Source organism: Magnolia sinica, chromosome 5, assembly GCF_029962835.1.
Source record: "Magnolia sinica isolate HGM2019 chromosome 5, MsV1, whole genome shotgun sequence".
In the NCBI taxonomy this organism is placed as follows: Eukaryota; Viridiplantae; Streptophyta; class Magnoliopsida; order Magnoliales; family Magnoliaceae; genus Magnolia; species Magnolia sinica.
Window position 1 is genome coordinate 20,348,309 of NC_080577.1, and position 15,946 is coordinate 20,364,254.

The 15,946-nt window shown below is 40.1% G+C and overlaps 1 protein-coding gene across 4 annotated transcripts in view; it reads left to right on the forward strand.

The window, feature by feature from the left end:
- The first annotated feature begins 2,130 nt into the window (after positions 1–2,130).
- Positions 2,131–15,946, forward strand: part of LOC131245689 (sterol 3-beta-glucosyltransferase UGT80A2-like) — a 32,190-nt gene continuing 18,374 nt past the window's right edge. The window contains exons 1-6 of one of the 4 annotated variants that reach the window (XM_058245301.1): positions 2,131–2,548; positions 8,908–9,095; positions 9,281–9,523; positions 9,735–9,846; positions 12,356–12,526; positions 13,355–13,465. In XM_058245301.1, coding sequence (XP_058101284.1) covers positions 2,332–2,548; positions 8,908–9,095; positions 9,281–9,523; positions 9,735–9,846; positions 12,356–12,526; positions 13,355–13,465 — 1,042 coding nt within the window. In that variant the 5' untranslated portion in view covers positions 2,131–2,331. The remainder of the gene's footprint in view (positions 2,549–8,907; positions 9,096–9,280; positions 9,524–9,734; positions 9,847–12,355; positions 12,527–13,354; positions 13,466–15,946) is intronic. The other 3 variants (XM_058245299.1, XM_058245300.1, XM_058245302.1) reach the window with 3 other exon arrangements.

A 15,946-nucleotide genomic window follows, 5' to 3' on the forward strand; every position in this document is an offset into this window, starting at 1 on the left:
CGTTGCTGTGGTAAATAACAGTGTAGAATTCTCGGTTCCATAGTTTCTACAAGTAGGACCCATGGTTCAGTGATCAGGACCGTTGATACGGTGGCCCTTCCTGTGGATGTGGACGTAGATATAAAGTATTCTTCTGGGTGATACAATCGTAATACTGCCATTAGTGTCCTGCAAATAGATGTTTAAGAAGATACATACAACAAAAATGGATGGATGTGATCTTTCGACCTGAGAGATCTTACGTACATGGTAAGCCAGCCTTGGGTCATCATATCAAAGGTCTAGATCATCGAACCATCTCCCCACCTATAAAGTATGAAATGACCCAAGGATAGTATCCTTTTGTCGGTAATCGCATCTGATGCTCCTCTTCGCTTCTAGAGGGAGCGAATTCGGTCAGTTCGGGTAGCACCGAGTTCGGTCAGGCCGTGATCGTGGGCCATGATGTATTTGTTGTATATCCATGCCGTCTGTTCATATTTTCAGCTCATTTTGGACACAAGCCTAAAAATGAAGAAGATCCAAATCTTAAGTAGACCACGGCACAGGAAATAGTGCTGTCTGACCATTAAAACTTTTTATGGGCCACGAAAGTTTTAAATTAAGCAGATATTTGTATTTTCTCTTCATCAAGGGCTTGTGTGACTTTATCAACGGGTTGGATCTCTTGCATCTTGGGACAATGCCCTAAAACGATCTGTCAAAACGGATAGACAGAGTGGATATACGACAGGTACATGAACACACGGCCTGCCCGAACCTGGTGGTACCCCGCGTGTCCTTGCCTAGGAGCAGACATGTGTATGGGTTTCATCCACACCGTTCATCCAATTTTTAGTATCATTTTAGATTACAGGACTAAAAATAAAATAGTTATAAGACTAAAATGGACCACACAGAAGGGATTAAATAGTCACCGTTGAAAAAATTTCGAGGGCTACAGAAGTTCCAAAAGTTTTGGATCAAGATGATATTTGTGTTTTTAACTTTATTTAGGTCCATTTGACCTTATTAACAGATTGGATGGCAAATAACCATCACGGTGAACCCTAAGAAGATTTCAACAGTGAGTGTCATCATCTTCACTAGTTCATGTTGTGTGGTCTACTTGAGATTGAGACTTGGATCTACCTCATATTTTATATTCTAACCTAAAATGATATGTAAAAATGGATGGACGGGTCGGATAAAACCCTTACATCACGGTGGACCTCAAAGCCCCTGTCCCTTCCTGCCTAGGGCCGGGCAGGGGTAGTACCCAATCCGCGTCCACCCCTACCTGACCGAATCGAGGGGAACAGCAGTCGGGCACATATGCTCTCTCATTTTCATCATAAAAGAATAGGAGAAAGGAAAACATCATACCCTTGACTATCCATAATGCATGTACGTGAGATATCCACATCGATCATATTCGTCCAATTTCGGTCACAAATACAAACATATACGGAACCAAAATCAGATCGGATAACAATAGCCTCTAATTAGTAGACATCCATTCATTTAATTTCGATCATTTATTTTATTTCGTTCAAAGAATTCATTTTATAACCCAAAAATCTAGGATCTTCCACCAAATAAATTTTTTTGGTTACAATTCGGACGGTTTGGATCGAGTTATAATACATGAAACTTGTAAAATTTCTTTATTGCTTGTGTATGATTCATCATTCTCTGTCAACACACCGAATAAATCTTCAAAAGAAGGCGCGAGCTTGTCCACCACCCTGGTGGCGGTGCATTTGCAAAAGCCAGAGTTCGTTTTGCCTCTGTCGCGACTCAGGATCTGTGCATCCATTGTCGCCCACTTTCACCGTCCATATTCTCTTCACTATCACAAATAACCGATTTGCCCATGGTCATCCTTCATTGAGTATCCTAACCTTCGATTCTTGAGTCGAATGCGAGCCATTAAAATATTTCTATTCATAGTTCTAAATTCATCTAGGTAGATTGGTGGTCAAGATCATTTTTAAGCAATTTTTCTTACCGAGCACACTACATGGACGGTTCAGATCATTGGACCATTCAACTTGTGGCCCCAGTGCTCAGCGACACACGCTGGTCTCTGAGTCGCGACGGAGGCGAAACGAACACAAAAAGCCGCGCCGCTTTATCTCTCTCATCCTTTGGAAGCAATCGCCTGCCCCTCTCTCTCTCTCTCTCTCTCTCTCTCCCCCCATAATAGCTTACGGAAGCCGAATTCTAGGGTTTGGAACTCTCGGGAATCCGAATATCTTCATGGAGAAGGAAGAAAGCAGGGTAAGGTTCTGTACATTTGGATCTTGAAAAGGCTCAGCGATAGGAAGAAGATTCTTTGTTTCGACGACGATGACGAAGGAGAATCAGCAGAGTTCTTTTGGAGTTTCTGAAGATGTCCCCGTTGCGTTGGAAGTGGAAATCGAGGAGGGAGTTGGCTGCGTTGATGAATCAGATAGCAGACTGGCGTGTGATCCTGAAGTAGATGGTAGATATTTCTTGGAATCTGCTGGGATGGTTTTTGGCCAGGGAAGTTCTGCCCTTTCCCCCTATGGAGACTCGTCTTCAGGTTCGTAGATTTTCGTTATTGTTAAATGATACGAGTGTTCTAATTATTTTGGAGATACTGTATGATTTTGGATTTGAAGAAGCTGGGTCTGTGTTTGAGTGGGCGATGGTGCATGTGGGGCCCAATGTTCTGTGATACTGAGCTGTTCATACAGGTAGCCCTGCTGTTGCAGAAAAAAATACCTTCACGTGATCGGTGTAGGCGAGGCCAAAACACATAAAAGTGCCAAACAAATGCCAAAAAGGCTAAACCAAAACGAGAGACAATTCACAAGTGATTTATGTGGTTCGGCAATATGCCAACACAACTTTCTTCTTCACTATAAATAAGAGAAACAAAAATACATGACTTACCTCTCTCACACTTGTACAAGGAATTCCACACCAAGGACTACCCTGGAAGTTGAATACAGTGAAACACTTCACTCTACCCATGTCCCTGCTTATATAGACCATACAAAGTGAGAGAGCATGTCACAAAGCCCTAGAGAAACATGCTTCACCTCACGTACCTGGCCGTACGTATAGACGCACGGACACACGCACAAAGACAGAGAGAGAAGAGTTAGAGAGAGATAAGGAAACAAGGTAGAGAGAGACTCTCCCAATGGGAGACGTCAACCCCCAGGATGGTGCTCTCCACCGTCATAACATTCTTCCACTTGAAGACTAGTTTCTCTAATAATCAGTGTTGTCATGTGTGATCGCATGTGCACATATGCAATCGCATATGCGCATCTCCATATGCAAGTCGCATATGCGACCATGGCACATATGTGGCATATGCGAAAATATGTGATCGCATATGCAATGTATGCGATCGCATATTGGCCATGGCACATTGAATTTTATTTTTATTTTTTTGCAAATTTTTTTTTTCCTATAAAAATGCTTCCAAATCTTCTCCATTTGCAATTTTCTCACTCCAAAACTCTCTTACTCCATTTTTCTCTTACATTTCTTAATTACAAGTGGTCATAATCTCTCTCTCTCTCTCTTGTATTTCCTATTTCCATGTGATCTTAATCTCTCTCCCCCACATTCCCTCACTCTTGGAAGTTGGAAGATCAAGATTCAAGCACTTTCAAGTTTCTAGGAAGATAGCTTGTTGATTTTCTACAATAATAAATAAATAGCTTGTTGATTTTGTGGTTACTTCTTGTTAACTATATTGTTCAATGTTGATGACTTGATGTTTAATTCATTGTTTTATTGATTTTATCTCTCTCAAATGTATTTTAAATATGTAAAATTAGTTATTTATTAACTTAGAAAAGTTCTCCTTAGTTTCTTATATATTTTTACATTTTTTTGAATTTTTCCCTATTATATATATATATATATATTATTTTTTCAAAAAAAAATAAAAAATAAATATGCAGTCGCATATGCGATTGTGCGATCGCATATGCGCATAGGCATATGTGATCGCACATGATCGCATATGCGATTTGACAACATTGCTAATAATGTGAAAAACACTCCCAACAACAGCTGCCTAAATGTCACCAATCGTTATGTAACAAGCCCAACAGAAGTCCTGCACCAAACAAACTTTTCCTTTGCAATAAGCTTCGTCAACATATTTGCTATGTTGTTGTCGGTGTGAATCTTCTGTAATGAGATCTGACCATTTTCCACCATATCACGAACAGAGTGATACTGAACATTGATGTGTTTGGTTCGAGTATGAAATACAAATTTTTTAGCCAAGTGTAACGCGCTCTAAATGTCATAATGAATCACTACCACTTTTTGCTTGAATTTCAATTCTTCTAGCAATATCTTTAACCAAATAGCTTCCTTGCATGCTTGTGTAGTTGAAATGTAACTGTTACAATGAATCACTACTAATTTTTGCTTGAATTTCAATTCTTCTAGCAACCTTTTCAACCAAATAGCTTCATTGATGCTCGTGTAGCTGATATGTATTTTGTTTCTGTAGTAGAAAAGGCCACCATTGGCTACAATCTTGACATCCAATTAACCACACCGTTGGCCAAAGAAAATGTATAACCCGTGGTAGATCTTCATTTATCACGATCTCCTGTATATTCTATATACACAAACCCAACTAACTTTAAATTTTGGCCACTATAACAAATAGCTGCCTCAGAGTACCCTTCAAGTAATCAAGGATCCATTTCACAATTGTCCAATGATCTCTCCCCGGATCCACTTCACAACCAAGACCACAAAGGAACAAATAATTAATAGATTTTTCGAACCATACCTCTTCAAGGATCTTGCAATCAAGTGCAGTCATAGGAGATCGATTTATCAAATAACAAGCTGTATTAACAACTTTCGCTCAAAAACATTGCTTGAACCTAACCGAACTCAGCATGCTCCTAACCCAATACATAAGTGTACGGTTCATATGTTCTACAACTCCCTTTTATTGTGGAGTACTAGGGATCGTGTAGTGCCTCTAAATGCCACACTTACTGCAAAAATCTTTAAATTATTTTGAGGTGTATTATCCTCCATTATTAGTTCTCAGACACTTAATTTTCTTTCCTTTTGATTATTTGGTAAAATAAGTGAAAGTGTCACTTTTCCTTTTCAAAATGTAAACCCATACTTTTCTAGAGAAATTGTCAATAAAAGAAATAAAATACTTCAAACCTCTCAAAGATTCGACATGAGCCTCCTAAGTAGCAGAATTAATAAGATTTAAAACATCCTTACTTTTGGCAGTAGATGAGGGAAAACAAGCTTTATGAGCTTTCTAAATAGGCAATCATTATAAAAATTTAAATTAATAGACTTTAAACCAGGAAATAAATTTTGATCAAGTACTTATAGTCTTTGCTTGCTCATGTAGCCCAACCGTCTGTGCTAGATTCTAATAGAGTCTGTCATGACATTAACAACAATTGCATCACCAACCAAGGTATCACTAATCAAATGATATAAACCGCTCGTTAACTCTCATTTCGCCACCACCATCGCCCCTTTACAATTTTCAATCGACTCTTTTCACTAGAAAATTTATAGCCATCTTCATCAAACTTTCCCAATGACAGAAGACTCTTCCGCAGGTTTGGTACTTACCACACACGACAAACTGTACGTGTGATACCGTCAAACATAGTAATTCTAACATCTCCAGTCCCCACAATTTTACACGTGCTATCATCACCTATGTAAACTGTGTCACCATTACATGACGGATATGTGTAAAAATAATCTCTATGTGGAGTCATATGGAACGAAGTGCCTCAATCTAAGATTCATTGATGGCTCAGATTCTCTTGCAGAATCAATGTAGACAACACTTCTCTGTCCTCGGATGAATTGTCTTTCTCAACTAGATTTCCTTGGAAACCCATTGAATTCGATGTTTGATCATGCGAATTAGGTTTGTAAATTTTTTTTTTTTTCCTTCTTTCTTGAGTCTATAACTTTTGCACAAGTGACCCTCATTTCTGCAATTCCAACACTTACCTACTTTGTGCCCTTTTGACGTGTATCTTGTCTGATCTTTCTCATCAATACCTTTTTCGATAGATCTTCCTCTGATCATCATAGCATCACTAGCAGATTCTCGATGCGTTTTTTTACGACTCCTCAGTAAGCAATGTGGACATGGCTGACACCATAGTGAGATTCGGGTTGTTGTTGAGATTCATAATCAAACCATCTCATGAATCTGCATTGAATATAACAAAAGTGCGACCTTTTCTTCATCGTCGATTTTCACATCGACCGTCACCAATCTGTTAATCAGGGTGTTAAACCCATTAAAGTGTTCTTGCAAGGATGACCCTTCATCTTTAAGTTGTATAGTTTGCTGTCGGAGAAATATCTTGTTCGACATCGATTTCCCTTTATATGAGTTTTGCAATTTGTCCCACAAACCTTTTGTAGTTGTTTGATCGGACAGGTTGAACAAAACCAAATCATCTGAAGCAAGAATAAGATTTTCCATGTTAATTGATTTTTCTCTTCAAATATCTCTTCTTTCATCTCTTCAAGCTACTTTTCTCTTCAAGATCCATCTAACTTTGGCACATCGAATCTAGTAGAACTCGATTCAGCCATCTGAAACACAAAACATCAACACCGATCTTGTGCTAAAAGGTTTCTCAACCTTTGGCTTTAATACCAATTATTGCGGAAAAACGTCTGCATGTGATCAGTGTAGGCGATGCCAAAACACAAAGAAAAAGGGCCAAATAAAAGCCAAAAGGGCCAAACCAAAACAAGAGATAATAGGAATAGAGATTTACGTGGTTTGACAATATGCCTACTCAACGGGGCAACAACACAAAGCTTTTTTCTTCACTGTAAAAAAAAGAAACAAAAATACAAGACTTCTCTCCCACTTGTACAAGGAATTCCACACCAAGGAATACCCTACAAGATGAATACAATGGAACACCTCTCTCTACCCATAGCCCTTCTTATATAGATAAACATCACAAGCGAGTGCACGTGCTAAAGTCCAAGGGAACTAGGCTTTAGCCGCACCTACGTATGTAATTAGGTACGTACCTAAAATGGTGTGCCGTAAAGGCTGTTACGTAAAGGTAACGGTGGCAACTGTTACACGTTATGGGGTTGTAAAGGTCGTAATGGCCGTTACGGATAAAATGACCCGTAAGGCCGTTACAACCCCCGTAATGGCCTGTTACGTCCCCCGTAAAGGCCATGTTTTTCGGGTTTTTTTTTTTTCAATATAAAAAAAGAGAGACCATAACAGCCGTTATGGGGGCCGTAACGGCCGTTATAGCCCGTGTTGTCAAGGTAACAATGGTGCCCGTTACAGCCATTGTTACGGCTACCGTTACCATTACAGAATACCTACCTACCTACGTAAAGGTAACGGTGGCAACTGTTACACGTTATGGGGTCGTAAAAGTCGTAATGGCCGTTACGGATAAAATGACCTGTAAGGCCATTACAACCCCCGTAACGGCCTGTTATGTCCCCCGTAAAGGCTGCAATGGCCCTGTAACGGCCCGTTACGGGGCCGATACATGTTTTTCGGGTTTTTTTTTTTTTTTTTCATTATAAAAAAAAAGAGACCATAACAGCCGTTATGGGGGCCGTAACGGCCGTTGTAGCCCGTATTGTAAAGGTAACAATGGTGCCTGTTACAGCCATTGTTACGGCTACCGTTACCATTACAGAATACCTACCTATACAGAGGAGATGGGGAGATGTCTCCCATGAGGAGACTACTTATGAAGACATCTAAGGATGCCACTGCCTCAGGACTGCAAAAGGTCCACCGGGGAAAGTCTCCATTATCTCCCCCATCAGAGAGTCCTAGTCATCGAATTGGCGACATGCATGTGGACTGTTGCAGCCAATTGTGTATGTTTAACAAGGGAAAAAATGGGACCAGTTGGATGGTTAGGATCATCCCATGGGAAATTACTTCTTTCATCTAAGACATGAAGTAAACTTGGGCCCCTTGAAGTAATCTGAACTGTTCTGGCTGGCTTCATCAGTCTGGTTGCGTATACATCCCCTTTCAGATGTTCATCGCGGCAGAATTCATGGCTTTGCAAATGGACTGTTGCAGCCAATGCTCCACATTTAGCAAGAAAAAAGGGGGCCCAATTGAATGGTTAGGATCATCCTGTTGGAGATTTTTTTCCGAATATCTCACATCCATAATTGGACCTATGATATTAACACTTTGAATCATTGTAATGGACCACTAACATTTTCCATTGTCAATTTGAAGTCTGCAAATCTGACATTTCAACCACAGGCATCCACCATGGGGCCTACGAATTCGACGATCTGTATTCACCAACACGCGTGCTGTGGAGTGGCAGTTGCTTAAGACTGGTTCCCGAGTGTTAAACCAATTTTAGCCTCTTAGAGAGATTACAGTGGACAAGAAGGTATGGCATAGTTGGTCAATGACATTTATTTGGAGACTAGTGTAGAGAATTTACAATGCACTATAAGTAACACATCGATTCTATGGCATATATTCCAAGACAGGTTTGTTGTGATGCACATGACCGATCCATCTGAATCCTCTCTCCATCATTTTGTCTCTTATTACGACTGCTATTAGGCTGCTTTGACCTCATTCCTAATTTGATCCTTCTTTCTCTTTTGTCTTGACATTTTCTCGTCTCTGCAACACAATCTCTGCTGATGATGCCTTCTAACTGGCCCATATAGCATAGCCGGTCCAATGGCTGCCCTTACAAAAAAGAAAAAAAATAAAAAAGAGAGAACTGCTGCTAATCTTTCTAGTGATTTTTTGTTGAAGTTTGGTGGTTTTTTCTAGCCACATTTACCTGGAAATGGTTAGCACCTGTTACTTGCAGTCAGTCTGGTTTTACAATAATTCATGCGCTATGTCACTTCTGAATCCTTTTTATTTAGGGTTTATCGATAGGAGTTTGCCTAGAGCAAATACTCTGCCTGTGGAGATAGCAAGTGCCAACAAACCAGAGTCATCACCAAGTCAGATTAATTTGAAAAGATCAAAAACTGAGAGGCAGAGAGAGAATTATATACGTGGTGACAAAGCAGCACAATTGTTTGATGACAAGATATCTACACGAAAGAAGGTCTGAACCATTGAAAGGTTTTTATGAAGTTATTTCATGATTTTTTTTTTTTTTTTTTTTGAATCTGACAGATGATGGCATTTGTTATTTTATCTTGTTTACATATTTGATTTTGTTTTTTGTGTATGCATTTCTTCTCATCACATGCCTGTTGGTATTGTAACTGGAATATCTGTATTCTGCAGATTAAAATATTGAAGCGAATAGCTACTGTGAATGATGACGGTACTGTAGAATTTGTATTTCCTCTCAGTGTCAAACATGGAAGCTTTCATTTGGTACGTCAAGATGTTTCTACTGAAGCCACTGATGAAGAACTTGTGGACTTGAGTGACATGCAATTTATACCACCTCTTCAAATAGCAATGCTTATTGTTGGAACTCGGGGAGATGTACAACCATTTGTTGCCATTGGCAAACGCTTGCAGGTCGTCAACCTATTCTTATTGATTTTTCTGTCTATTACCACAATTTTTTCTATCTATGGAGCATGGATTCTTACATATCCTTTAGGAAGGATGGTTCACTGGCTGAATGTGACGAAAAATATCACTCCTATGTATTAGTGTTCATGTCACTAAAATTTTTATGCCCTTTCTTCTACCTGAGATATCATGGATCATGGATGTTCACATGCAGGACCATGGACATCGTGTCAGATTAGCAACTCACTCAAATTTCAAAGAATTTGTGTTGGCTGCTGGATTGGAGTTTTACCCATTAGGTGGAGATCCAAAAGTTCTTGCTGAGTGTATGTGACCTACCTGCATGTTCTTTCTCATTTGGCAATCTCTTTTTGCATGACCTCCTCTTGGATTTGCTACATGTTTTCTTGACATGTTCACAGAACCCATTTTCACATTGCTGATAACATCGGGATAATTTTTTTAAAAGGTAAATTACCTTTATTTGAAACACCAAAGACTAAACAGAAAACCAGCCAGTGACAGGCAAGCTGGCCCAGCAACTGCAGTACAGATCCACTACTGTAGGGAATATGTAATAGAGCAGATCCTTCCACTACATACTTCTATAATCATAAGTCAACAAATCAGTACTAGACGCTACTGCCTTTGTATGGAAATTAGTGAAATCATTTGCTTCACGACCCACCCACCGACCCACCGAAAGGAGATCTGCATTCATTCCCCTATAAAATCCAATGCTTTATCTACCATGTTTGCAACAGACTCTTTCCTGACACAGCCCAGATAGCATTTTTTCAAATCACCTTATACGACCATTGGGATAATTCCTCCATCCTGTTTTTTTTTTTCCTATTGCCCACAGTGACCTTGTACAGGGAACTCCTATACCTTGTTTATGGAACAAAAGCTGAAACCATCTAGCATTGCTGTCATTGCTTACCATAATATCGAATATCTTCTTGTGACCTCCAAAGCAACTCTTCATTGTTATCAAGATAATTGACCTTGAAGGGCTTGATACCTTGAGTGGAGAAGATCATATGTATGAATAAAACCTCTAAATCTTCATTCATTTGAAAGAAGAAAGATCTGCTCTGTTTCACCTTTTTTTAGATTGCCTTTTTGATGAAAAACTATAATTCTTGATGATCAATCATGTGTGCGAGAGAGATGGTTTAAGGGGGGTCGTTATAGGATCTTATTGTAAAAAGTATGGTAGTACTCACCAAATTACAATGCCAGTTTTGAAAGAACTAGGATCTAATTAGAGTTGCAGACTTCTCAAAGAGGATGGGAAGGCAACACATGCTAGAGAACTCAAAATATTCATTTGAGGGAGGGCAAAATGTACTAAGAAACTCGATATCGATTCAAGGGAGAGAGGGAAACACATGCTAAAGCAAACTTGTGCTAGAAAACTCAAAATATTCTTTCAAAAATCAACGGGAGAGGTTTTTGGAAGCAGTGTGTTAATGGTTGTGGCTATGGTTCTACTGCTCACCTATCTGGTCCTGGGATGTGTTGAGAATATTGTTTTTTTTGTATAGGGGGTATTATTGGCATTTTTGCTTTTATTACTTAAGTATATAGGGAGAAAGAGTGGGGGTTGTGTAGCCTTAGTCTTCTCTTCTCCTCTTAACTTTTTCCTCCTCCTTTTCTCTTCTTTTATTCTATTTTCTCTTTTCTATACTAGCTTACATGGTATTGGAGTGATCCTAGAAGTGGTTTGGACCTGTAATTCCTCCTGATCTAACATAAGTTGCTGGATCTAATTTTTTAGGGCCTTCCAAAAAATTTAAAAGTTGTGACGATCTCCGATGTTTTTCACTGGTAGGGAATTACGTGTTATGAATTCCAAGCTGTCCCTTATAAAGCTTTGAGAAGCTAGTCTCTCTAACGACTTCGATGGAGGGCCAATGCTAAATCCGGAGGAGACGGATAGATGGATCGGGATGCTCAACATTGCAGGCGGCTCCTCTCTCAACTAATTTTGTTCCACTGATTCTACTCGCTCTGTATTGAGGGAGTTGACTTGGTTCTGTATGTTTGGATGTATTTGGGTCTGCTCCAGCCTCCATGTCATCGCTTTGGCATGGCTAGTTGGTAAAAAGTAAGATCTTGGTCAATATCCGTGCCATCGACAAACTAAGGAGAAGAAAATCCCAATTTATGCATAGTATGCCTTTAGGAGTTGGTGGATCATCTCTTTATGCATTTCAGTTATTCCTCGCATATATAATAATAGGGTGTTCCCCTATAAATAGAGTTCCCGGTAAGGGTGTTTTTAAAGGCAGTGGCAGTTGAAGTTGATCGATGAGAATAGGCCAAGGCCTCTCTCTCTCTCTCTCTCTCTCTCTCTCAGGGGTGGGGGGTCTCGTGGTTGGTTTGAATGGGCTAATTCTTCTCCTTCTTTTTTTTTTCTTCTTCTTAATTTGTTTTTTTATTTGTATTTTGTGTTCTGATCAGTCTTTCATTTGCATTTTCCTCCAAATATGCTTTGTGCAAATCTTTAGTTTAAAATTGCAGTGGCATCATCTCTGGCTTGCATCTTCTTTCTAGGCTGGCTTATGGTATTCATTATATAAGAAAATTTTGCTTCTGTTCTCTCCCAATTTCTTTTACATTTTTCATATTTCATCTGAATTGGATTTTTGTTTATGAGTAAATAGCCGAATTTTTAACTAGAGCTATTACCTTGTGACATTTAACCCTTTGGAAATTTAGAATATGGAAAGTATGGGTCAGATTCTCCATTTTCAGTTTGATTAATTTCCAAATGCACAAATTTCTTCAAGTTCTGCATTCTAACAATGATTTTCATTTTGTTGATAGACATGGTCAAGAATAAAGGTTTCTTGCCATCAGTACCTTCTGAAATATCTATTCAGCGAAAGCAACTAAAGGAAATCATACACTCTTTACTTCCAGCATGCAAAAACCCAGATGTTGAATCTGGTATCCGTTTTAAAGCAGAAGCCATAATTGCCAATCCCCCAGCATATGGTTAGGTTTCTAACTTGATATTTGCTTTTCTCTAATGCTCTCTCTCTCTCTCTCTCTCTCTCTCTCTATTTACTCATGTTTGATAACTATTTTGTTATTACTTGTTTGGAACTATCAATAATTTAATATATATTCAGAGCATTGCAGGATTGATACCATAAATTGTCAGGTCATCAAGACTCTTACTAGCTTCATGCATAAAATTCAAGTGATCTAAAACTAGGTAGAACATATTAATTCCTCCAATTTGTGTAAGGCGTTCTAGAAAGCACACTTGTGTTGTTTGGTGCTGTTAATGTATGCTATCAGCAAGGTCTTGAAAACAGTTAAGCAATGACTGTTATGGCCATTATGAAAAAAATGGCCCGTTATGGGCCAATAATGGTTGTTAAAAAAGAAGCCGTAACAGCCATTATGGTCTGTGTTGTAACAGTAACAATGGTGGTCGTTATGGCCATAACAGTAATTGCTTAACCATTTTCAAGACCTTGCTGATAGCAGTTAACAAATATGCTCCCCTTCCTTTTTGCTATGCAAGATCCCCTACCTTTTGCATATTTGTAAATTCTCACTGCCTTTTGATTATTTGTAAATACTCCCCTGCCTTTTTTTTGCATATTTGTTAACTCCTGTTGGTATTTAACATGATGTAGCAGAATTTAGGTTTTCAAAATCTAGATTTTTGCTTAACTCTAATGGATCTCCCTCCGCGATCATGCCATATTTCAGTAACACAAAACATATATCCCATAATGCATAGTTATGAAAATTTGCCCATTTTGCCGCTGTTGATCTCTCAACGTAGAGTCTCTCTTTGATCTATTGTAGGTTTAGGAGGTTGGAGAGCCATGTCAGATCCTTTGGTAGGAGCCAAGGCTGACCTGAACCGTCCAAAGAGTGGGCCTACAGATGGGCGTGCGCACATGTGGGAGAATGGAGGTGCAGACATCCCACCTTTTCCTTTTCTCTTCCATTCTCCCTCTAGCTCTCACTTTGGATGTCCAAGGGCTCTTGTATTTGCCTCATATATATATATATATATATATATATTTATATATGGGAAAAGGTTCTATGCGTTCGAGCTCATGGGAACTTCCCATGAGGTCGAGCTGTGTGGGCTCCACTGTGAAGCATGTCGAACATCTACCCCATCAGTCAGATGCACCATTCCATGGTGGGCCCAGGGCTTAAAAATCAAGTCAATCGGTGACTTGTGTGGGCCACACCACATACAAAAGTTGAGAGGGGTTTCCCTCCATTAAAACATTCATAATCATTTGTTTGGCCCACTGAGAACTGGTTCACAAATCCAGCCCATCCATTATGTGTGTCCCACTTGGATGAGGGGTCAGACCAAGTTTCAGACACATCCAAATTTCAGGTGGGCCCCACCAAGTGCTTTTATATGTTTTAGCTATGTCATCACATGATTTTAGATGGTATGGCCCACCTGAGTTCCATATACAGCTGATTTTTGGCATATCTCATAATTTAAAGGGGACCCATCAAATGCACGGTGTTGATGTTTGACATGCATCATGGTGGGGCTCACACAGCTCGACCTCATGGGAAGTTCCCATGAGCTCGACTGCATAGAACCTTTTCCCTATATATATGAGGAATTGGGGTTTCAAGAAGTGCGCCATATTATGGTACCCCACCACCCTATAGGTCTTTTATGTACCCTACTATGAAGGAAATGTGTTCACCCTCCCAATCCATGCACCCCAACTATATATTGATGGGATTTTGATGAAACACAATGGAATAAACATTTTAAAATCCTTAATTAATCCTAAGGATTGCTATCTTGATCATTCCATATTTCACAAACAAAACACAAACCATACATCGTAAGATCATACTTTTTTGCGGAAAAATTGCTCGATATAGTCATTGTCGATCTCCCAATTGAAGGAGCCTCTCCCCGATCTATTACAAGTGTAGGAGGGCGAGAAACCGTGTTATGATCTTTGGTAGTGGTCAAGATCTGACCCGAGCCGTTTGAGGAGTGGACTGCACACGTGGATGGGAGATGAGGAGGTGGCACTCCACCTCTTCCTCTCTCTCTCTCTCTCTCACAAGCTATGGGCATTTAAGGGGGCTTGGACGTCCAGGGCTCTTTCCCTCCCTTCCTCCTGGATAGGATCTTAAATAAGGAGGATTAGGGTTTCGAGAGGTGCACCCGGTATAATGTTCCATTACCCTACATGCTTCAATGTATCGTACTATGACGAAAACCTATTTACCTTCCTCATCCATGCACCCCAATTGTCTAAATCCCTCCATTAATGCAATCCCACGCTATTCCCAGGAGTGGTTGATTGTTTTTTGGTCATTGACTGTCCTTAAGTATGTTTTAAAACAAATCAATGGTTAAAACTAGAGCTGGGCATGGAGTCGAGTTGGACCGAGTTAGGGCCGACTCGACTCGATCCGGTTTTGAAATAAACCTGACCCGAACTCGATACTGAGTCCAGCATGCCTGACTCGATCCGAGTTCGGTCTGGCCTGGACTGATCCGGACCAAGTCCAATCCGGTCAGAAGTACTGAGTCAGGTCAAGTTGGCATCGAGTTGGATTGAGAGATGAGGGAGGGAGGGAGTAGAGAGGATAGGGAGGAGGAGGGTGATAGTGGTGGGTGGTTGTCGGGCTTGGAAGAGGTAGAGGAGGATGAGGGAGGGAGGGAGGGAGGGAGAGAGAGGAGGAGGGTGATGGTGGTGGGTGGTTGTTAGGCTTGGAAGAGGACGATGGGGGAGGGAGAGAGAGAGATTAGGATCAGGTCGGGGTAGGGTTAAAGAGTCGGGTTGAGTCGAGTTTAACCGGATTGAGTTTCGGGTCGAGGTACTGGGTAACTTGAACTCGACTCGGTTTGAGTTCGGATTGGGCAAAGCTTGCTTGGTTCGGACCGACTCACCCATTTGGTTTGAGTCGAGTTGGATCGGACCGAGTTGGATGAGTCGAGTTAGCCAGATCGGGTCGTCCCATGCCCACCTCTAGTTAAAACTCAAAGTTAACAGTTAAATGCCTACGATTAACCAATTGAAAACTACAAAAGAGTCGGTCAACCTTTAAAACACTTGATGGACAGTCCAAACCCCATGATAAACTCACATACAAATGTTCCGAGCAAATCAAGCGGATCCCATGTTGTATCGTGTAAATTCTGATGACCCTATTGTGAAGTAAACCTATTTACCTTCCTCATCCATGCACCCCAATTGTCTAAATCTCTCAATTGATGCAATCCCATGTTGTTCCGAGGAGTGGTTGATCGGTTCTTCTTGATCATTGGATGTCCTTTAAGTAGGGTTTAAAACAAATCAATGGTTAAAGCTTAAAGTTAGCAGTTGAATGCCTACGATTAACCAATTGAAAACTATAAAAGAGTCGGCCAACCTTTAAAACACTTGATGGACG